We start from the raw sequence: 23,736 nt of genomic DNA on the forward strand, positions 1-23,736 counted from the left end.
GTGCATGTCTCCCAGAATGGCATACTGTTCCGCATTCATAACTTGAATGCGGAACTTTGACCGACAAGAGTGCATTGTGCACTCTTGTTGGTCTGCATGTGTCATTCCGGGAGACATTGCCTGTGCATGTCTCCCAGAATGGCATACTGTTCCGCATTCATAACTTGAATGCGGAACTTTGACCGACAAGAGTGCATTGTGCACTCTTGTTAGTCTGCATGTGTCATTCCGGGAGACATTGCCTGTGCATGTCTCCCAGAATGAGACAATTTATTGCAATCAGAATACGATTGCAAAACTTTGACGACAAGAGTGCATTGTGCACTCTTGTTTGTCATCCACTATGATACTTAGAGAAAATACTTTACTTACATTATTTAAAATATTAATTTCCCTATTTAATATTTATTTATTATTTTTTGTGCTTTATATTCCCTATGGCATGTACTGAACTATTTTATAGACTCTACCGAGCTATCTCCACATATAAACATTTGACAATAACACATATATACTCTCTTCATATTCTAGTCTCATGACATATTATTGCAAAAGCTATATTTATACAGCATACCTCATAAAGTCTCATTATATCCCTATCTAAGCGTTCAAAACCTATTTTCCCCATGTAATCTGATTCTTCAGGCTCCGCTGATTCGATTTCTGCTGTCAGATCGTGAAAATATGAATCAAATAACAAGATAAATACAAGTTACCCAACTTAAGTTCATGTTCAAACAACATCATTTTAGAAAAATTCAATTTTTTCCAAAAGTGTGTGAATTCAAAAAGTCACAATATATCTAGTTATTACCCAGTATTAATTTTTTAATTTAGTTTTTGAGATATTCATTTTATAATACGTATTATTCAGAAAATTAAATACATTTGTAAGGGAAAACGGAATTAATAACAAATATATGAATATCGTGGAAGAGTCAATTTGAAGAAAACATTATTATTTTGGATTTGTGTTTATCTTGTTATGTGATTCATATTTTCACGATCTGACAGCAGAAATCGAATCAGCGGAGCCTGAAGAATCAGATTACGTGGGGAAAATAGGTTTTGAACGCTTAGATAGGGATATAATGAGACTTTATGAGGTATGCTGTATAAATATAGCTTTTGCAATAATATGTCATGAGACTAGAATATGAAGAGAGTATATATGTGTTATTGTCAAATGTTTATATGTGGAGATAGCTCGGTAGAGTCTATAAAATAGTTCAGTACATGCCATAGGGAATATAAAGCACAAAAAATAATAAATAAATATTAAATAGGGAAATTAATATTTTAAATAATGTAAGTAAAGTATTTTCTCTAAGTATCATAGTGGATGACAAACAAGAGTGCACAATGCACTCTTGTCGGTCAAAGTTTTGCAATCGTATTCTGATTGCAATAAATTGTCTCATTCTGGGAGACATGCACAGGCAATGTCTCCCGGAATGACACATGCAGACCAACAAGAGTGCACAATGCACTCTTGTCGGTCAAAGTTCCGCATTCAAGTTATGAATGCGGAACAGTATGCCATTCTGGGAGACATGCACAGGCAATGTCTCCCGGAATGACACATGCAGACCAACAAGAGTGCACAATGCACTCTTGTCGGTCAAAGTTCCGCATTCAAGTTATGAATGCGGAACAGTATGCCATTCTGGGAGACATGCACAGGCAATGTCTCCCGGAATGACACATGCAGACCAACAAGAGTGCACAATGCACTCTTGTCGGTCAAAGTTCCGCATTCAAGTTATGAATGCGGAACAGTATGCCATTCTGGGAGACATGCACAGGCAATGTCTCCCGGAATGACACATGCAGACCAACAAGAGTGCACAATGCACTCTTGTCGGTCAAAGTTCCGCATTCAAGTTATGAATGCGGAACAGTATGCCATTCTGGGAGACATGCACAGGCAATGTCTCCCGGAATGACACATGCAGACCAACAAGAGTGCACAATGCACTCTTGTCGGTCAAAGTTCCGCATTCAAGTTATGAATGCGGAACAGTATGCCATTCTGGGAGACATGCACAGGCAATGTCTCCCGGAATGACACATGCAGACCAACAAGAGTGCACAATGCACTCTTGTCGGTCAAAGTTCCGCATTCAAGTTATGAATGCGGAACAGTATGCCATTCTGGGAGACATGCACAGGCAATGTCTCCCGGAATGACACATGCAGACCAACAAGAGTGCACAATGCACTCTTGTCGGTCAAAGTTCCGCATTCAAGTTATGAATGCGGAACAGTATGCCATTCTGGGAGACATGCACAGGCAATGTCTCCCGGAATGACACATGCAGACCAACAAGAGTGCACAATGCACTCTTGTCGGTCAAAGTTCCGCATTCAAGTTATGAATGCGGAACAGTATGCCATTCTGGGAGACATGCACAGGCAATGTCTCCCGGAATGACACATGCAGACCAACAAGAGTGCACAATGCACTCTTGTCGGTCAAAGTTCCGCATTCAAGTTATGAATGCGGAACAGTATGCCATTCTGGGAGACATGCACAGGCAATGTCTCCCGGAATGACACATGCAGACCAACAAGAGTGCACAATGCACTCTTGTCGGTCAAAGTTCCGCATTCAAGTTATGAATGCGGAACAGTATGCCATTCTGGGAGACATGCACAGGCAATGTCTCCCGGAATGACACATGCAGACCAACAAGTGCACAATGCACTCTTGTCGGTCAAAGTTCCGCATTCAAGTTATGAATGCGGAACAGTATGCCATTCTGGGAGACATGCATAGGCAATATCTCCGGAATGACATGCTTAGAACAATAATGCACTCTATCCTCCCTAAATTCTTCGTATTCCAGTTATTTTCTTCATTTTTTTACTTTTTAAATTTTTTCTCTAATTTCTTATATTTTTTCTATAAATATTTTCCTAATGTAATCACACATTAAATTTTCATATTTCACAGAGAAACTTGTCAGACGATAAAAATTTTTTACACACAAAATTTTTCTTGGTGAAAAAGACCATCTTCTTAAACAAATCATTATTTACAGCTTACAAATAAAAAACAAAATATATAAATAAATAGAAATTATGAATTAATTTTCAATTTCAACATCCTTACCTCTGACATACAATGATAAAAATTGATATCCGATTGCTCCTCCTCTTGGGATCACATAACACCAATTTTCATCGATCACAACATATTCGCCTTGTAAATCAAGTCTCTTATAAAATTTAAAAGAGGCATGACCATCTCTTCCGAGTGTAAGTGAAACAATGGCAAATCTGATAAATATGATATGTGAATGTTCATGAAGCAGTTCAATTTGGTCTGGCTGAGCTTCTTGAGATTCGCGGTCATTTGCAATGAAGAGGTATCTATTCACATGAGTAATCTTCTTATTCTCGAAATATTCTTTGAAATTTCCATCTTCAGGAAGTTTTAACATGTTAACACATTGAGCTTGATTATTCTCATCAATGAATTGAATCCCGCATAAATGTGGGTTCATAAAAGATGAAATAATGAGTCGTGGATCGCCTTGTTGTTCAAAATGAAGCATATTATATGTTTTTCCTGGTGAAATCGAAGTAGATCTTCCCATACGTTCTAATATTTGTAGGATATGGAGAAGATCTTCTTGTTTGGAATCTTCTTCTCCAACCTGAAACAATTCTAAAGCTCTTGCACCATTATCTTCTTCGATTCGAATATTTTCAAGGATAATGATAGTCAAGAACAATTGCATGGCGGCATTTAAGGCGCTTCGAGAATCATCGAGCCTGATGATTTGTGAATTTACCCTCTCTGTGGCATAATGATTGTGACGTCTGATCTCGTTAAATATTTCTGAGTAATGAAGCTGATTGGTTAACAAAACATCAAATCGCGGAGCATATTCCACAGAGTCCATAAAAGATGCTCCGCTTCTTGATGCAAGGCAGTGTATCAATTGATCTGTGGGTTCAAAATGGACATCAACTATTGGAAGAGGCGAAAACACTTCAGCTGGAGAAGGAGGATTATAATTTGGTTCAGGTTCTACTGCGCTTTCAATTTCTGATGGATCTAGATCATATTCAAGGATTTCTCTTTCTTCTTCTGGAGTGAATCCTTCAAGATCTTCTTCATCATCACTTCCATCCCAGTCTTCATCATCTGAAACTATTTCTTCAATCTGGGTATTTTCCTGTCTCCTATGGCGTCGTTCATTGATCTCACTGAACTCTTGAAGGAGGTCAAAATCAGGGGCGTCTTCCTCTTCTGCGTTTTGGCCAAGAAGCTCGCCTACTGTGAATTGAGCCTTCACTTCGTCAATCCGTTCAATGAAGTCTGAGGCCTCTTCGTCAGAGATACATGGTTGGATGCTTTCATTTTCTTCAAGATCTTTGATGTGCATACTGAATGCAGTCTCAATGAGCTCAGGAGTCAGCGCATTCCAGCAACGTATTAAAATATACACTGCCAACTTCAGCGTGCACTCGAGGGAAGTGTCGATAGAATAGTAAGTCCACCATGTTCTCGTTGCCATATTCTTTAAGGCGCCAAAGACATGCATGTCAAGAGGTTGGCAAGCTTCTTTGTTTCTGCATTTCTGTGGCTAGAATATGTATCAAGAAACAAGTAGATTCTATCATTTTGAATGTAACTTGGATTCTCGCGATAACGATCGTTGTAATACTTTCTAAGCCATCTGAGATATTCTTGAAATACCTCCTTTGTGGCCCAACCTGTTTCGGAATGCAAAATCAACTCATTGGAAAAGACTCTGTTGTCGTAAATCTGCTTATGGCATGCATCTGTGAGACCCTTGCAGACAAATGTGAGTGGAAGTTTACTGCCGTCTGCCTGGATTGTGGCAATAATAGTGATTCCTTTCTTCTCGTTATGATTCATGTGGACGTCAACACCTTCCGAGCCTTTTATTGCATATGTCAGTCCATGAGCGATTCCACATCCGTAAAAGGATTCATCTGCGTTGCAGATTCTCCACAATTCATCCTTGAAGAGTTCCATAAGTTGAGCTTTGGTCTGTTTAAAGCTTTCGATACGAGTCTTCATCTCTTCGATGTCTTTTGGCCGACGATGCCAATGTGCTTCACGAGTGGTCAGGTCGCATCTCTCTCGGAAATTTGAAAGGTAATGGTCAGAAACAACAAAATCGTTTCTGAGAATCTCGTTAGGGTAAGCCTTTATGAACATCTTGACAAGCACTCTGCACATTTGGGTGTTAAAGAAGAATTTTTTTTCGATGAATTCTTTGATGATGTAATTGGCTAACAATTCTTCACCGTGATCACTGATAGCACGATTGATCAAAGATGCAGCCGTCTTTGGGTTAAATTCTGGGTCAAGTTCGTATTTTTTACGGTAATTATATAAGGTGGCAGGACAAACGTTTGTACTCTTGGCGAGAATTTCTATGAGACCTTTGTTAGCTGGATCCAAGCTGTCTTCAATGAGGCTCATTAGGAGAGATACTTGAGTGTCTGACAAATTTGCTGCATTTAACTTTTGCCTTGGAACAAGTTTGCCTAGTTGCAGGAGTTTCTCTGCAATGTGTTGCGGAATGGATTCCAGATTGGGTATATCTGGTTCTTCATCCATTTTTTTTGTTGGGCCATGAGTTCGAGGTTTGTTAGGTACCAATTTTCAAAAACGATATGAGAGGAATATATCGTTTTTAGTTTTTTTTTAAAAAAATATAAGTAAAGGGGTAGTTAGTATCTAGTAATTCAGTACCAAGGGTCTACGCCCCTCGGACCCCAAATTACTAGAATTTACAAAAATCGTTTGACATGTAAATTTTTTGACACTTCACAAAATAAAAAAATAATTTTTTAAAAATAAACTTAAAAATTAACGTTAAAATTTTTGACATTTACAAAATAAAAAAATAATTTTTTAAAAATAAACTTAAAAATAAACGTTAAAATTTTTTATTTATTTTTTTATCATAGATTTTAACACCCAGAGTAAAAAAATAAACTTAAAAATAAATTAACTCAAAAATTTTTTAATTTCTGTATATACTAAATTTTTCATAAATGATAAAATTAATTTTAGGGTAGATCTAACCCGATATCTAACCTCATTTCTAACCTTGTGAATTTTCTTATAAAGTTGCGATAGTTGAATTCAGTAACTGAGCCTCAAGGAAGAAAACATCCTTTCCGTCTTCGGGTAACACAACGGGGCATTTATGATCGTGTGTAGAATACATATCAATCCAAAACTCTCTATTATTTCCTGATAACTTATAATATTTAATATTTGTTAATGGTGATGCTCTAGTATGACCGATAAATTCATTTTCAACCCCTTTAGCGATATTTGAATATAAGATGACTTGTTTTCTGTCCCATACATTATATGTTATTATTGGTGATAACACTGTTCGTTCTTCTCCGGGTTTATAATTAAATACATTCATGAAGTCTTCATTATACTGAGAAATTTTAAAACCTATCCTAAAATCACTTTGTCTCTTTTCTGCTACTTCATTAAACGGCGAGTATATAACAAATGTGCATGTATGTGAATCATCTATTTGTTCAATAAATTCATAATGAAAGTCTATAATCTGCGGATGAATTCCTTCTTCACCTAATTTATCAAGATACACATTTAATCCTAAAGCGTTTTTGTTAAATTTCTTTTCGAAAATTTCATTAAAATCATTCATGCATTCATATAATGTTGTATCATCTTTGAAATATTTATATATGTGAATAGTTTGCTTAAATTCTTGTGTATCGTTTATAACAACAACTTCAAGCTCAAATTCAACCTTTCTAAATCCTCGCGTTATATACATATTTGATAAACCAATATATTTTTCATTTATATTCACAGCCCACTCAATAGGTAATTTAAATGTAATTCTATTTCCATTTATTTTGGCATTTTCGTTTTCAGAACTGAAAGCAACTGTTAAAGGTACTTGTCTATACATTTATTACAAACAAAAATATATCATTTATTCTTTCTTCTCAATGGAAAAGGGTCTTCGACCCTCATGAGGCTCAATGAGCGTCTTCAGCCTTTTCCTTTTCAGCTTTTTCTTTAGCCTCACGTTCTCTTTTTGCTTTCATTCTCGGGTTCTTCTCTCTTCCTGCAGCTAATGCGGCTAACTGCTTTTCACTTAATTTCCTTTTTGGTTTTACTGGTTTTTCTTCGGCTTTAGGTGTCTTTAGTTCTGTTAATATCTGCTCACGAATTTCTTTTTTGATGGCTTCAATATCTAATCCCTGACTCATTTGATTACCGATAAAAAATTCAAAATTTAAAAATTTTATTTGAATTAAATATGAGCCTATCAAAATCTGAGAGACAATCGATTATATTAAATGATGCAAGAGGAATTCAGCATCCATTATATTATGTATCAACAAGTAAAGATGGAAAAATTTATGTAAGAAAAAGACGAGTTCCATTAACGAATTCGGAAACTGATAAAATAGATATAAAACCTAAACTTGAAACAAAAGCGGAAGACAGTGAGGTTGTCAGGACAAAGCCCACGATAAAGGAAACGGAATCTAAACCAGAACCTAAACCCGATGTACTTTCGATAACGAATCAAGAATTAATAGCTAAATTTGTAAATTTCATTGAAAAGCAAACGGAATCAAAAAATCCAGACCCACCAGTAAAAGAGCAGGAAACCAAAATTAATGAAGAGTTTGTGAAAAACGTAAAACATGAAATTATTGAACAAAAGAAACAAATTCCTCAACTAAGAAGAAGAGTTAGAATATTAAACTAAATAAATATTTTTATCTAACATAAAACATGCAAAACGAACAGCTTAACGAATTTACACCAGCTGAACATATCCATCAAATTCGTTCATATTTTGAGTAATCGATAATGCAATTAATATTGGTGATACTAATAGAAGATATATCGATGCAAAAATTCCATCACAACCAGGAAGCGCAAAGGATCATAACTGGGTCACATTCAATTTATCTCCGCCAGGTGAAAATATGCTAGACCTTTATAACACATTCCTTACAACTACCTATAAAAGTAAATATATCCTGGATAATGCTATTACTGGCTCATCAATTCCAAATACTAATTCTCCAGGTTTCTTTGGCGTTTTTGATGAATCAATTTACACCATTGAAGCATATCAGTTATTAGCAAATGGAAGAGTTATTTATAGTCAGGATAACGCAAGAGAAGAAGCATATATCATTTCTAATTCACAGACTACAGAACAAATAAAGAAAGTTGATGTTTTCTCAAAAACGAGACATAAAGATGTATGGAAACGTTCTGGAACAGTTCGAACAGGTCAAATTATCTCAGGACCTTTAGTGCAGGAGCTGAAATTAATTTTGACATTAAAATAAAGATTCCATGTCGTAAATTCCTTATTCTAGAAGTTATTAGATTTATTCCTGCTTTTGCAGGCAACATTCAGTTAAAGGTTAAATTTAGTAGCGATGCATTCCAGGTAACAGCACTGCCGGTAGAAGATATTTTAGCTCATAATCCTTCTTTAATCAGTCAGGTAAAAGATAATTATGACCCACCAACTAATAAATTTGTTCCATGGAATGAACCATTCAATATGATAACAGCAGTTTCAAATCAAATGGTGAAATTACTGTTTCAACAGTTGAACAAAGATTAACGAAGAAATCAGCTGAATTCATTGATTGCTTCATTCATCCTAAAGCATTTTCACTCGATCCAAATATTTACACTGAATTAGTCGATCATTATACATCACAAGCTTTATGTTTTCCAATTAAAGTAATGGACTGGATTCCTATGGACGGTTCGTTCAGTAAAGGTTCACCATCAGCAACTTTCACAGCAGCTTATACACCAATTAACGTTAAAAGCATTTGGGCTTTATTTAGGAAGAATGATAATTATATCGTGAATTTCGAAAATCCTCAATTTGAAACCCTTCAATTATCAATGGGCTTATGGAAGTATGCCAGCTGAACCAGAAGCTCTTATGGTCCGTGTTCTATGAAATGGTTGCTAATGCATGCAATACAAATAACGATATGATAGGATTTAATGAAGATGTGATGAGGTCGTTAATTGATGATGGAAGCGTTAAACATTTATATGAATCATACGATAACACTCATTTCCTCTGTGGATTCCCTACGGAAACTGATTTCACATTTCAACAGGGTCAAACATCAACGGCACCAATTACATATAAATTAGGTGTTAAAGCTGATGATACAAATATAAGCGAAAAATACACTGTCAAACCTTTATTAGGATTTCTTAGAAATGCTTGTTTCGCTATTCAAGTCAGACCAGCTGGCATTCCTGCTGTTAGAATTGATGATTATAATTTAGCTGCTGATGGAGGTGAAGAGTAAAAAAATAAATGTAGTTAATTTTTAATTTTCTGATTTTTTTATTTTATAAAACGATGGAAAATAATAACTGGGAAACATTAGTTGCTGATGAAGATTACGAAATTAACACAAAATATCCGTATCAAATAAGAAGAAAGAAAACGGAAAGACTGTCAGTGAGTATGAAGAAAAGAATGGATATATAAGATTAACCCTTAACGGTAAAAAATATCTTAAGCATAGATTAATAGCTATTCAGTGGATTGATAATCCTGATAGTTTTGGGGAAGTTGACCATTACGATAAAGTTAGAAATAATAATAAGATTGATAATCTACATTTGGTGTTCAAGTTCTACAAATAATAGAAATAGAAGTAAAGCAAATGGAGTAGAATATAATTTCGTTGATGAAATCAGTGAAAATTCAATTACTGTTTCACATTATGGAAATCATGAATTTGAGGATTTATTTTACGACATCATGCAGATTTGTTTTATTATTATAACGGTCGTCAGTATAAAGAACTATACATTAATGAAAACATAAATGGTTCATTATATGTTAACGTTTATGATGTTAATGGAAAAAGAACATGCATTACGTATAGTAAATTCAAACGCTTACATAATTTAATATGAAAAGTTTATTTTTGTCTTGAACGATAAAAATATATTATATCATATGACTTCAGAACTTTAATTTCCTTATGAAAGTATTTTTAGTCGTTATTGAAAAGTTAAACTTCTCTTCAAAACAGGGTGCTGTTGATTTGCATAAATCAAATGCGATTTCCTGACCATCGTGAAGGGCTTCATATAATTTCATAACTGAAAACTCACTATCTTTATCATATTTTCCCTGAGGAATCATTAATCCTTTATCTTCATCATAAACGCATTTAACTGCTTCAGGAAACATTTCATTTGCTGTTAAAGCTATAACATCTTGTTTTACGCCTTTCATTCTGCAGTGAAATGCAACTTCATTTAAATCATTAGTGAGTAAGTCAATGTAAGTCTTCTTTCCACAAAATATCGACTTGTAAGCTAAACTTTGTTTATCTTTTGTGATTTCTGCAAAGTCGAATGGAACTGACCTAAATTCTTTCCAATAAGTTCGCGACCATATCTCTTCTTAAACTCTGCAGCGAGTTTTGGTATGTCTTCATTGTAAATGTGCATCGAATCTGTATCCTGATAAAATGCTTTTAATCCTAAGTCTTCAATCGTGCAAAATACTTCATTCATGATACGTTTCGACATAGATAAGATATTAACACCTAAGGGCAAAAGTTAAAGTGTCTGCAAATGCTTTTAGTTAGTTTGAAAATAGTTTTATCCGAACCATCTAAACCTTCAAATTTAATGATATGGTTATAATTTCTGATGGCATACCTAACAGCATCTTTATCATCAATGATTTTAATTTTCGACTCTATCGGGGACAAAATAGTTTTTCCATAAATACTGTTCAAAATTAATTTAATATTTTCTTGTAGCGGATTTTCTTCCTTCTTATACTTTAATCTCAATTCAAATATTTCTTACTTCATCTCTTATTCTAAAATCTCTTTTTTCATCGTAGTAGTAACCCTGTAATACTTCGCAGCTGATGCCCTGATATTTTATTAAATCCTGCAAAGCTATGTGGTCCACATACATTAAACAGCATGTGTTAGAACTTCTTGGAACCTTTAGCTCCGGGTTTAATTCTGGATCTACTGTTATTAATGGAAAGTGCCTTTTAATCTTAATCTCGGTTATTTTTATTAAAACAAAGAATCCGAAATGAATTTCTCACCTTCAGGCTCGCCCTGGTCATCATCGAATAAATGTTTTAACAAATATTCACTGTTTAACATTTCTTTCTTCATAACCTTTGGAATTCCTTCTAAAGTATAAAGTCTCGCGATAGCGATGGATATAATGAAACAGCATCGAAGTCAGCAATGAGTTTCTTTTCGCTCTTTTGTTTCATGTTATCTGACAGCTACATACATTTCCACCTTGAATACAGCGTGAAATAAATTCTCTTGGTTTATTTGAAAGGTCATATAAATTTCCATTCGGGAAATATACTCTGTTTTCGAAAAGTTTGTTAGCGATTGAACAAATGCTAACGTAATCATAAACGTTTAAATCAAACTCTTTCAATATATCATTTCTGAACTTAACAAAACCTTCTCTTAAAATCCTTACGTCCTGTTTGCAATAAAATGAGCTATATTTTTCTAAATCGAAATGGTTTTCATCTATTCTGCAGTTTTCGATTAAATCTATGTTTTTCATGAACGTTTCAATATCTTTTACAAACTTACACGCTTCAGAAATTACGCCAGTTTTGTTATCATTAACTAATAAAGAGCTTGAATAATATTGATACGGAAATACTTCCTTTTCACCACACTGCAAATGAAACATTTCAGGAAATAGTTTAAGCTTCTTATTTATAACAGTGTATGAATCTTTAATAATGATTGCTTTACCTTTATATATTCCCGTTATCTGCATTGTTCTAGAACCCTTAATAATTGGTGTTCCGCTAATTTCTGTTAAATGTCTTAAAATGAAATTGATATCATAACTGAGGTTATGAAAATATATTAAACTTTTATCAGGAATTCTTTCTAAAAATTTTGTTGCACAATTTTGACCCCAAATGCTTTCGCTAATCTTTCCATCTTCACTATCATAACAAATGTTAAAGGCTTTATGAACTCCATCAGTGCTACATTCAAAGTCAGCGAAGAAAATGTGTTCAGGAATGAATTTTTGTTTTGATTTATCACTATCTTTACTTTCAGACTTTTTCTTTAACTGAACACAGTAGTTCGGGGTATAATTTAAATCTTTAAACGGTGCAAGTTTTTGTTTATATAAATCTGTTGTATAACTGAAAAGTTCACCATAAGATAACGGTTCAAAGTAATTGCACTCTCTTAATGTTTTCAAAATATTCCATAAAGGAGTTGTTCGCGTAGAATCAATAACAAATCTATTTTCCCTTTTCTTATATATTTTCATTTGACGTTCTATATTCCAGCCGCCTAATGATTTGAGAATTTCGTTATAATTTATGATAAAATATGTTGTCATAGGTAATCTTTCATTTAACATGTAATGGTCTTCAACGAGTAATAAATCGATTGTTTTCTTTATTTCTGTGTGACCTTCGGTCTCGCCGCTTTGCGGCTTTGATGGTGTATAATGAACTGTCTTATTATCTTTTGAATTATCGAAATAACCAATGGTAACATTAAATGCTATGCCTGTTGCGTTAGAAATTTCCTGAATCTTACTTTGTGGAAAATCTCTAACTCTAATGACTTCACGCATGTGGTCTACCGTCTGCTCATCAACTCCAGCCTGAATGCAAGCATAAACGAAGCAGTTATCTTCTGTCATCAATTTTGCAGTTCTTTTGTTAAGTTCATTGAAAATTTGATAACGTTCAAGATTTATAGGTAATCTGCAAAGATATTTCCAAAACTCACCACTTCTCTTTTTATTTGTTCTCTTTTCACCATTATCCCTCCAGAAAGTATCAATTAGTTTTTGGTTTCCTGTTTGCTTTAACGCCTCTAAAATTTCTTTCTGGTCTTTTGATAATTTGCTTTCATCTCTTTTTTCTCTCTTCTGTGGCTTACCTTTCTTAATATCGCTCATCGTTAATCCTTCATATTCAGTTAAATCATACATTTTAATTTCTTCGAGGTTCTTAATATTTGTCATAAAGAAATCATAATGTTTTTCAATTATTCCAGCTGCGTTTGCTTCAATCTCTGTTATAAAGTTTTCTTGCTTTAACTGATGAAGTAAAGCTCCGATGTTCTCGATGTTCAATGTTGAATTAGTAAATTTACCATCAAGTTTATAACAAATCATCCATTTTTGCTGCGAATTTACTTTTATCTTCTGCAGAAGCCTAATAAACATTTTACCGAAACGTTCATGTAGGTAATTTCTGTTTTCTTCATTGAGTTCTTTAATGTTAAAATCTATGATTCTATTTCCTGCTTTAACATTTTTGCGTTTATTATTTTCATCCTTCTTTAACCATTTCTCACCATCAAGAGCTTTATCATCTATAGATTTAATTACTTCGTTTGCTTTGCGTAATTGTGCAATTGCTTTTGCATACTTTACAGCTATATTTTTCTTTTCTTCATCGCTTTTCTTCTTTCTCGTTTCACCTACATCCACATTAGTTATATCGTGCATTTCCTGCCTAACTTCCTTCGGTACTGCTGTCCTTGTCCTTCCTACATCAACATTCATCATATCATACATTTCTTTTCTTACTTCCTTCGGTACTGATTGTTTATGATATAAATTAACCTGAACATCATTTAAAGGAAATGTTTTGTTATTAATGTAATCATTAATTTTCTCGTAAGTAACTACACCTCTGTAATCATTGAGGTATTTAGCTAATGAAGATTTGTTAGTCGCATATCTTTTGCTAACTTCAATGTCAGCATTCTTCAATAACTTCTTAATTTCTTCATGGTCTAATCTAGATAGCTTTTTATACATCTTTTATGGAAAATAAAAAAAAATATTTTCCGTAAAAAATATAATTTAAAAATAAACTTAATTTTTTTAAATAATTTATATTTTTAATTTTAATAAAATAATGTCTGAGTACAAGTTCTATTCATACAATGCTCTCGCTACTGCTGTTAAGGGTGAATTCATAAATGGAAAAAACGTGAACGTTATATTCAATAAAAAGTCTGTGAAAGAATCTAAATACGGTCAGTTCGTTAAACCATACGCTATCATTATTGACAGAAAACGTTACACACCACATGAAATAGCAGTATTACTTAAACAGAAAGGAATATTTGTAAATATCAAAGATACACATTATACGATTATGAAGAACTCTAACGTTGAATTTTTCAGCATTGTTTTAGATTTATCGCAGCAGAAAGAATTCAAGAAGGCGCAAGGCGCCGAGATGGACTCAAAGAGCCTTCCAGGTGAAGTAGTTGTGAAATATTATCCTTCATCTCTGAAGACAATAACGAATAAAGATATAATCAATAAGCTCCTACCAGTAATTGAGGAAGCAACGATTGAATATGATGAAGAAGGAAGTGAAGTAATTGAGGAAATAGACCCTGAAGCTTTATAAGAAAATTTATTTTTGAATAACTGAAGGTGTCACCACGTCACCATGTGTCACCTGGTTAATTAACTTCTCTTAAAATGATGACAACATGACATTTAGACAGCAGGACGAAAGGAGGAAGGCATTTATAAATTATTTTTGAATAACTGAAGGTGTCACCACGTCACCATGTGTCACCTGGTTAATTAACTTCTCTTAAAAATGATGACAACATGACATTTTGACATCACAGCAGGATTAATGCAAAAATAAATTCAATCATACTTTATAAAGCTTCATTTACAGGTATTTCATCATCGTCAGTAAATGAATCCTCATTATCGTTTGGTTCAACCTGTTTATATAATCCTTTCATTTCTTCTTTCAAAACATAACACCATGTTTGTTTACCATCTATTCTTCTCTGTTTCCTTCACATTTATCCTTAATGCTCATTTGAAAGTTTTTGTCTTTCATGTCTGATGGTTTGCAGAATAGAGCATTTTTACACGTCATACCTGCACACAATTCATCATAATGTGTATTTATCCATTCATCTAAAGGATTTGTTGATAATTCTATTAAATCTTGTTTGGCTTCAGTCATCGGTATGATTCGTACATTAAATGATGAAAGGTCATATTGCATAAAATACGTCAGTAAATTATCATAAAATTCCTTAGTGCATGAATCCATTAAATTCTTAAAGTAATCAAATTGACCCTTGAATTTACCATTAACTCTTAAAACTACGTATCTTCTGTCTCCAACTTCAATTTTGACAGGGTAGACGTTATTAGTTACCAAAATGAAGTTTGCAACGTTCTGGGCAGTTCTTCTGGGTTGATTCTTTTCATTAATTCTAATCTCATTATCCGTAATAATTGATTTCAAAGCGTTGAAATTTGCGAGTCTGTCTTCACCTACATTCTTAAGTTCATTAAGTACAAGAAACATTTTATTTTCAACTACTGAATTGAAATTACCCGTTAGCTCACTTATTTCGGTAATGTTTTTACATGAATAACCGGCGAGAAGTTCAGAAATAATGTCTGTAAATCTGTTTTTACCTGTTCCCTGAAGTCCTTTCAAAATAATTGCTGTTTCATTCTTGATTCCAGGATGTTGAATCATTGATGCAATCCAGCCGAGAAGGTATTTATACACTTCATCGTTATTATCACAAATGGCTTCTTTAATGAAATTCATAAACATCTCAATTTTTGAGTAATCTGGTTTTTCGAGAACGTTGTATTTATAACCTTGAAACGTTGAGAAAACATCTGGAGAATCAGATTTAAAGCAAACACCCTTAACGGTTAATGAAGACAATTGATTTAATAGTACGTCCCATGCTGTTATTGTTTTACCTTCTTCTTTAAATAATTTAATCATTTTAAGTGACTCTTTCATGTTTGATTGAAGAACGAATGATATTTGATTCATTTTGTCGTGGATATTATAGTCCTTTTGAATGAAATATTTATTTCCACAATCTACAAAACGGATTACACGTGATAAATCCTCAATTACTTCAGAACTGTTTTTATACTGATGATTTTCAGCCTTGCGTCTAATATCTGTTATCAAAAACGAGTCATCAAGTTTGATATCAAATGTTATTTTTGGCTTACGTAATAAAGGTAAAACGTATTCATCATAATATTCCTTTTGATATAGTTTTAGAATCTTCACTAAAACAAATGGAGAAGTCATTAAATGTGCATATCTACTACGTGCTTTTTCAAAATTACTTTTTGCATTTTCAGTTAAATTGCAGAAGTTATAAACGTTATCGTATGCTTCATTAATTAAATGATTAGGTAACGAATTAATTGCTTGAAACAGTGTGAATAATGTAACTTCTTTTTCTAAATTCATGTTTCCACCGTCATTATGTACTTCAAAATCACTGATGCCATCAACTATGCTCTGGGCAAGTTTATCGTCAATGTTTACATCTTTGTTTTCATTCATGATAGTCTTTATTTCTTCATTCTTTGTTCAACTCTTACCTTAATATTCAAATCATTTAATATATCATTCACTGTTCTGTTAATGTTGAATCATAACTTCCACGAATGAATGAGTATGTATTGATTGGTTCTGTTGCATTCTTGCGAACTCTTGAATCAGCCATAACTACTAAAGAACGATTTGAATCATCCATAGAAGTCATTATGTCAATATCATAATCATTGCAGGAATAGCATTTAATCATTCTGTTCGAAACTGAATAGAAGAAATTAGTGTTACAATAAATGTGAAGACCTCCTGAAGCGGTTTTAACGATAACATCTTTATCCGAAAGTTTTGATAAAATATCTTTTCTAACTGTTTCTTTAAGTTCATCATTGTATGATTTATTGATATCAACATCCATAATCGTTAAATTTGAAATTTTATTTACTAATAAAGCCATACCAGTTTTCCTTCCTCTTCCTCCATCGTGTTTGAGGTAGTTATGTAAATCAATCTTGTTTTCACCAATTCTTTCGTTGAGGGTTTTAGTTTCTGCCACAACTAATTCCTCAGCTAATGAATCAATAACTTTTTCATCAGAAACGATATAGTTGCTGTTGTTGTTTGTTGCTGTCATTTATATAGGAATAAAAAAATAAAAATAATTTTAAAACTAACTTTATTTTTGGACTGCATCAAATTTCCGGGCTAGTTGTCAAAATGTCATGTTGTCATCATTTTTAAGAGAAGTTAATTAACCAGGTGACACATGGTGACGTGGTGACACCTTCAGTTATTCAAAAATAATTTATAAATGCCTTCCTCCTTTCGTCCTGCTGTCTAAATGTCATGCTGTCAGTAATTTTAAGAGAAGTTAATTAACCAGGTGACACATGGTGACGTGGTGACACCTTCAGTTATTCAAAAATAATTAATTATTGAATAACCTAAAAACCATTAACGATAAAATATATTTTTGGTGTAAACTTCATTAACTGACTGACTGCCGGCACAAAGTGGCTTAACGAAAACATTAATATATAAAATTCATGAAAATTCATGAGGGTAGAAATGAGGGTAGATATCGGGTTAGATCTAACCATTTACGATAAAATGTATTTCTGCAGTTCATCCGCTACTTTATTAACTAATTAACTTCAGACATAAAATATATTTAGTTCATAAAAATTTTTTGATTAATTTTGGCTTATTTTTATCCTTCCAGTAATCCTTTTCGAGTTCCGATAAATGTGTGGGGTTCGATTCTCTCAAATTTCTAGAAGGAATTTTATCATCCACACCTCCTTCATAAATGACAGTGTATTCATCTTTGTCTTCATCATAACTCACAATTTTATTAACTATACCTCTTTTCGCTTCATCAACCGTTTTAGCTAATCTTCCATTTTCGCTTTCAACTAATCGAAATCGTGGATAAAATGCGACCGAATGGTCAGCTGCTTTAATTAAATAACCATTACCCTGTGAGGAATCAACGATATAATAATCATCACTTAACTGATTTCTTACCTTTTCATGTGGTTTATGTTCAAGAATGATTCTAACTTTAGTTCCTGGCAGTAATGATGAACTTCTTCTTTCCTCCGTTAACATTCTCTTTTGTTTTATGTATTCATCCTCCTCTTTTGAAGTCATTTGGTTTGGTTTAAATCCTGTGCTGTTATGGGTGGACTTATTATAAGCATTAATGACTTTATTCATTGATTCCTCCGTAAAATCTCTTTCTTTATTTAAATCTCTTAGCGTTCTAATGAAACGATTAATGATTCCTAAAATATTATGGTTATGGTCTTCAGTCGTATAATGAGTAACGTTATGTTTAATCAAAAATTCTGTAATTTCATTACTGAGGTATGCTGAATCCTGGTCTGAAGTTAATGAAGTGGGATGATGTTCTGCCACAAACGTCTGCAAAACTCTTAAAACTTCTTTTGTTCCTTTATTTTTCATTATATACGCAAAAGCTTTACGTGTATTAACATTAATGAAAATCAAAAATGGTGGCTTTCTTCCTTTCTTACTCTGAACGAGTGTATCAAATTGATATGCATCATGGGTTTTCGAGTAAATGGGAAGGTAATAATCGTAAGGATTAACTTTAACCTGATGAACTATATTTTCATCATAAAATCTCTTAATTTCTGTTCTATCATTAAATCCCGCATTCTTTGCAGCTTCATAGAATTTTTTAAATGACCTCCACGGTGATGATTCGAAAACTTCTTTTAAACTCATTTATGTAAAAATAAATTTAGTAATTTCATGCTGTTCGCTCTTTTGGAGCTCAGGACTTTCAGTCCGTTCTAACCCATGCATAAACTGTCATATAAGGTGGCATATAATCTGCACCCGAACCTGTTGGATTTGTTGTAAATGTATGTGTATGATTACCTCCTGGTTCAGTTGGTCGAAAAGTCTTTTTTGCTGAATTGTTATAAGATGGAGATAAAACGTCATTGCCAGCTTCATAGTCTGAGTTGTATAATGGGTGGTCTCTTAATAAGTGGCTATGGTCGCCAGAAAAGTTTGTAGTTCCTGTATGAGTGTGCGCAGGTAAGTTTGCTTCTTTAATTTTCTTTGAGCCTCCTGTTTGCTTTGAAGAGTTAGCACAGTATAAGAATTTGTCTACAATCTGCTGCCATGTACCAAAACCCAGAACTGTTGCGGGATTTGTTGAGTTCATTGACGTATAAATAGAGCCTATAGGATATAATGTTTGAAGTATTTCAGTCTTTAATGTTTGAAGCTCTGTTTTGTCTGCTTTCTTATCATATAAATCTTGAGCAGTGAATTTAACATTATTTTCATCATCCACAACATAAACATTTTTACAGCTAATGTCTTTCTTCGTTGTTATGTTTTCATTCGATGTTAAACCTTGTGGAAAGTTAGGAGGTTTATAATATAATGCATTCCCACCAGTTCCGCCAACCGTTCCTTCAATACTTTCTATAGCAACAGTTGAGAAGGAGTTATGTGTATGTTCTTTATCTGCTTTTTATCTAACATTGCTGGTAGTTCATATGTTTCAAAGTTTCTGACATGACCTTCGATATTCATACATTTGTTATTTAAGGAGTTTAGTGTATCTTTTACGCTTGTACTTGGATTCTCTAAAGGTGCACTTGAACCAAGGGTATAGTTCAATATTATGTCGTCTGCTCTAACAGTAGTGAAGGATTCATGTGTATGGTTCTTGTCGCTTTACTATTTAATGTAGCTTGAAGTTCATTTATATCGGAGATATTGTGTTTATGAGATTTCAAAACTTTGTTCGTTGCGTCAAGTTCATCTTTGTCAGCTTTACTTTTAATAGCATCTTCAAAAGTTATTTTTCTACTTATTCTCAATGTAAATCTTGGTTCAACTAATACACCGTTAACAAAGAAGTATGAAGCATAAATTTCATTGTTATAACCAAATGCTTCTGGTGCTTTACCTGTGTCATACTGTACAGTACAGCGTATGTCATAACCTTCAGCACGAATGAATTTATATCTTCTTTCATTAACATCTTCCGTCTTCACTTTTTCTTCAGTTCGTGTTAAATATCCATGATAATCCGTTATAATCTGTTCATCTGAACTTATATAATGAACATGGTTTTTATCTGCTTTATTATCTAATTTCTCATTAACATCATTCACCTCTAATTCAACTCTTCCGCCAGAACTCTTATTATCATTAATCTTTTTCGTTAATTCAGTAATTACGTCATAAAGACTATATTCTGTTTTCGGTTCTGTAAATAATGAGTCAAAATTTCTTTTCATCATTACATCACTTACATTAATGATATCAGCTATACCTTTTTCATTTATTCTCTTCATTAGTTCTGCAATAATGACGAATATATAATCTGTTAATTTATTCTCTTCATCAAGGGTTATAGAATGATTTGAAATCGAATCATTAACACCTCTAAATAAATCAATAACTTCAGGATACACGTTTTTAATGTCTCGAATAACCTGACCCGTATCCTCTGGTTTCTCCTCTTCTTCGTGGGCTTCGCCCTCGCCGCTACGCGGCTTTATGTCTCTAGCCATCATCAACGCAGCCATAACCGGAGGGTTTGTTGCTACCTGTTCGAAAATCTGTCCGTTATGTATGGTATATCTAAATAATTTCTTTGTGTTTGTTAAAACATTTGAAACAAGTCTTTTAAAACCATCTACAAAATTTCCCGTTTCACCTAATGTTCTTGCAGCATCTACAAGCTCACCCATTCCCGCTTTTGACCCCAAAAACGTCCATATTGCATTTATTTCACTCTGTATCGTTGTCCATTCAGCGAAACTAACACCCGCATTCGCTAAGTCGAAAATGAAACCCAGTGGATCGAACTTAATTCCGCCTTCTTTTTCAATTTCAACGAACTCACTAACATGAGATTTTAAATATTCTTTCGTTAAAATCGTTTTTCCTGATGTCATGCTGTTAACGGAACTATCACCATCAAAAGTTAACGAATTCAATTTCGTCATTGATGCTTTTATTTCATACACCGCTTTATCAATAGTTTTTGGCTCACCTTCTTTAGAAGTGTATGAAACATTAATGAATGAATTATATGTATTCATGAATGAGTTAAAATCAATGATTTTCATTAATGAAGCTTTTAATGATTCATTAACTGTTGAATCCCTTAAAGCAATTACTGAACTGTCATTAATGAAAGGTACACTGCAAACCGTCGAATTTGGATCAAATGTCGTAGTCGGCTGGGGAGTATTAATTATATAAGTCATTAAATCATTAAGTGACGTAAATAATGTTGTAATTCTTGATTTAATTTCTTTAGCATCTGTTATATAAGTTAGTATACAAGTCTTGGGTACGGCGGCACTGCGTTCCACCTTACTCAACATAACCTTACCCAACATAACTTTAAATATTTACAAAACCGTTAACGTATATTTTACAAATCAAACGACAACACTAACTTAACCTTAAATATTTACAAAGCCACCCACTTCACTTCACTAACGAGCTCACTAATGTAAAAATAAACGTTCTCACTATCATTCTCATTAACGACTTCACTAATGTTCTCATAAATTTTCCTCAATATCTTCATCATCAGTGTTAACCCTATTGTAGTCATACTTGAAGCCATAAACTTTCTCTAACTTCTTAACGTACAATTTACATAACTTACCTTCGTCATCGTATGGTTTAATGATATAACTATTTCTATCTTTATACACAGTCAATGAAAAGTCAACTGGTCTCGGATGTATTTGAAAGAACATGTTATGCTCAGGAAGGAAGAATAAATGTTTAAATGTATGTTTGTTATATGTTTTGATTTGTATGAGTTGCTTTTGTTCTGTCATTACATCCAAATAAAATAAAAATAAAATATAAAAATAAACTTAAAAATTAATGATATCACCACCCTCACACGTATGAAAACATAGCACAAAAATAATGTTTATGTTAGAATGTTAGATCTAACACGTTTTCTAACACGTTTTCTAACCTTGTGAATTCATTGCTTTATAACTCTCTTCCTTGGTTTCTTTTTAGTTGCTTTCTTCACGTCTGTCTCCAACTTGACTGTCTTTCTTCTTCGTCCGTAATGATACCAGTTACTTCCACCAGTCAATGGGTCAAATGGTCTTTCGTAAGGGTTTCCATACATTCCATAGGGACCATACGGAAGAACTACTGGTGGAGGAAGAGTTCCATCGACTCTATTTAAATGCATTGTTTCACCTTTCATCTGGTCATTAAAGTCTTTTGCGTGTTTTGCAAACTCATCGTCCTTTCCTAAGCATTTTCTGACTCAGTCGCAACCAAATTGGATGCTTTATTTATGAGTCCTATTTTATTTAATCTTAACTTCTTTGCAACCCAGCCTCCAATCTTTCCTTTATTTGCATCTAATGTCTTCGAAACTCTTCCTCCACTCATTTTATTTACTGCGTCATAAGCTCCAAGTGCTTTTGCTCAAATGCTAATGCTTTTGTTCCCATTGCGCCTAAATCTGCCCAAGCTACCATTTACACCATATTAAAATCATCTCTCTTCAATATTATCTCATAAAAGTTCTCGTTACTGGAGAAAGTCAATGAAACATAAACATTCTCATGGACTTCGTCCTCGCGCGTTGCGGCTTCATAACTTCTTTCTTATATCATCTATTCGCTTCAAAATGTCTGAACAATTGCTAAATCTTCTACAACAGTTATTTCATCATGAATGACCTTCAAGAACAAGCTCATTTAATATGCTATTAAAATCATCTCAATAATGAGTCATCCTTTCCATCTTTAGGTAGCACAACATCTTTCATTGAAGAAGGTTCGACAAGTCTTATGTTAAACTTACTGACAAAGTTTGTTATACTATAATGCTTCGGTTGGCGAATACATGTAGTTTGAAAGACATAATATAGATTCTTCAGCAAATTCACTTATACTGGATTTTTAACAATGTTCTCACGAGACCAAATACCACCAATTGACAATCTTGTAAGCAATCCTGCTGAACCTTCAAACTGTAAACGTCCGATGGTAACATTCCACGAAAGGTCATCTATTGACATCTTTGAGTCACTGAATTTAAATATTTTCTTAAAGCAATCGTCATTATCTAACCATAATAGCTTTGAAGTTTTCATTCGAATATACATCTGCTTCATTAAATGTAAAACCTGACTTCTTTGCAGAGATGACTTTAAAATCTATTGAGTTTGTTTCAAAATTATATGCTATGCTAACTTCTGAAGGTAATGGATGTCCTTCCGCAGTCAGTTGTTCTCTCACTACCGTTTGAAGCTTTGTGTTAAAAACTTTCATGTCATCTCCTGTATCTAAGTTCACATACACAGCAACAGGAAAACTATCTTGCTTCTTTGTTTCATCATTATATCTTAAAACATTAAAGTTCTTCAATAATATTGTTCTTCCTGCTGGAATACTTCGAACCTGTCTGATTTCAATAGCTTTCTCACCTCCTACATACTCTACCCAGTGCCTTGGATATTCATAAGTATACTGACTTTCTTGAATTTTGGTAGGTTTCATCATAACGTGTTCATAGTATATCTTTATACTCTTGTCAGTTAGACTCGGTGCTATGTTCTGAATATTTCTGACTTGCATTTTTAATGGAGATAAAATGAAGCATTTAATACATGACGTAGATGAAGACATGAATGAAACTACAGACAAACTTAACTCTTCTCTCATTCTTCCTTTCAGTAAGGACTATGAGTTCTGTTCAAATGGCGTTTATTTCTATTGTGGAAAGATGGGTTCAGGTAAGACATTTAATTTTTCGTCATATA

At 33.4% G+C, this 23,736-nt stretch overlaps 8 protein-coding genes and 4 pseudogenes across 12 annotated transcripts, besides 3 other annotated features; 3 read left to right on the forward strand and 9 right to left on the reverse strand.

Annotated features, from left to right (window-relative positions):
• Window positions 1–3,089: 3,089 nt before the first annotated feature.
• TVAGG3_0554490 (DNA binding) lies at window positions 3,090–3,602 on the reverse strand (the record flags this gene model as incomplete). The annotated part of the gene is made up of 1 exon (XM_051238267.1): window positions 3,090–3,602. One exon carries the CDS (start codon window positions 3,600–3,602, stop codon window positions 3,090–3,092), a length of 513 nt encoding a protein of 170 aa, XP_051096091.1.
• An 86-nt stretch (window positions 3,603–3,688) lies between these two features.
• TVAGG3_0554500 (DNA binding) lies at window positions 3,689–4,529 on the reverse strand (the record flags this gene model as incomplete). The annotated part of the gene is made up of 1 exon (XM_001289415.1): window positions 3,689–4,529. A coding segment is annotated over one exon (841 nt), but the record flags the coding sequence as incomplete, so codon positions are not given.
• A 1,587-nt stretch (window positions 4,530–6,116) lies between these two features.
• Window positions 6,117–7,861: a mobile genetic element.
• Window positions 7,024–7,257, reverse strand: TVAGG3_0554520 (uncharacterized protein; the record flags this gene model as incomplete). The annotated part of the gene is made up of 1 exon (XM_051238268.1): window positions 7,024–7,257. The coding sequence occupies one exon, from the start codon at window positions 7,255–7,257 to the stop codon at window positions 7,024–7,026; it is 234 nt and encodes a 77-aa protein (XP_051096092.1).
• On the forward strand, window positions 7,308–7,766 carry TVAGG3_0554530 (uncharacterized protein; the record flags this gene model as incomplete). The annotated part of the gene is made up of 1 exon (XM_051238269.1): window positions 7,308–7,766. One exon carries the CDS (start codon window positions 7,308–7,310, stop codon window positions 7,764–7,766), a length of 459 nt encoding a protein of 152 aa, XP_051096093.1.
• A 2,167-nt stretch (window positions 7,862–10,028) lies between the features above and the next one.
• Window positions 10,029–10,468, reverse strand: TVAGG3_0554550 (annotated as a pseudogene). Its single transcript has one exon. A coding segment is annotated over exon 1 (440 nt).
• Window positions 10,029–19,164: a mobile genetic element.
• On the reverse strand, window positions 10,621–13,876 carry TVAGG3_0554560 (annotated as a pseudogene). Its single transcript has one exon. A coding segment is annotated over exon 1 (3,256 nt).
• TVAGG3_0554570 (uncharacterized protein) lies at window positions 14,220–14,480 on the forward strand (the record flags this gene model as incomplete). The annotated part of the gene is made up of 1 exon (XM_051238270.1): window positions 14,220–14,480. The coding sequence occupies one exon, from the start codon at window positions 14,220–14,222 to the stop codon at window positions 14,478–14,480; it is 261 nt and encodes an 86-aa protein (XP_051096094.1).
• On the reverse strand, window positions 14,743–15,851 carry TVAGG3_0554580 (annotated as a pseudogene). Its single transcript has one exon. A coding segment is annotated over exon 1 (1,109 nt).
• On the reverse strand, window positions 15,885–16,839 carry TVAGG3_0554590 (annotated as a pseudogene). Its single transcript has one exon. A coding segment is annotated over exon 1 (955 nt).
• TVAGG3_0554600 (integrase core domain containing protein family) lies at window positions 17,598–18,674 on the reverse strand (the record flags this gene model as incomplete). Its single annotated transcript, XM_051238271.1, has 1 exon — window positions 17,598–18,674. The coding sequence occupies one exon, from the start codon at window positions 18,672–18,674 to the stop codon at window positions 17,598–17,600; it is 1,077 nt and encodes a 358-aa protein (XP_051096095.1).
• Window positions 19,165–20,873: 1,709 nt separating the features above from the next.
• TVAGG3_0554610 (uncharacterized protein) lies at window positions 20,874–21,185 on the forward strand (the record flags this gene model as incomplete). Its single annotated transcript, XM_051238272.1, has 1 exon — window positions 20,874–21,185. The coding sequence occupies one exon, from the start codon at window positions 20,874–20,876 to the stop codon at window positions 21,183–21,185; it is 312 nt and encodes a 103-aa protein (XP_051096096.1).
• A 71-nt stretch (window positions 21,186–21,256) lies between these two features.
• Window positions 21,257–23,736: part of a mobile genetic element that runs on past the window's edge.
• On the reverse strand, window positions 23,051–23,602 carry TVAGG3_0554630 (uncharacterized protein; the record flags this gene model as incomplete). Its single annotated transcript, XM_051238273.1, has 1 exon — window positions 23,051–23,602. A coding segment is annotated over one exon (552 nt), but the record flags the coding sequence as incomplete, so codon positions are not given.

This window comes from Trichomonas vaginalis, chromosome II (genome assembly GCF_026262505.1).
Source record: "Trichomonas vaginalis G3 chromosome II, whole genome shotgun sequence".
NCBI lineage: Eukaryota > Parabasalia > Trichomonadida > Trichomonadidae > Trichomonas > Trichomonas vaginalis.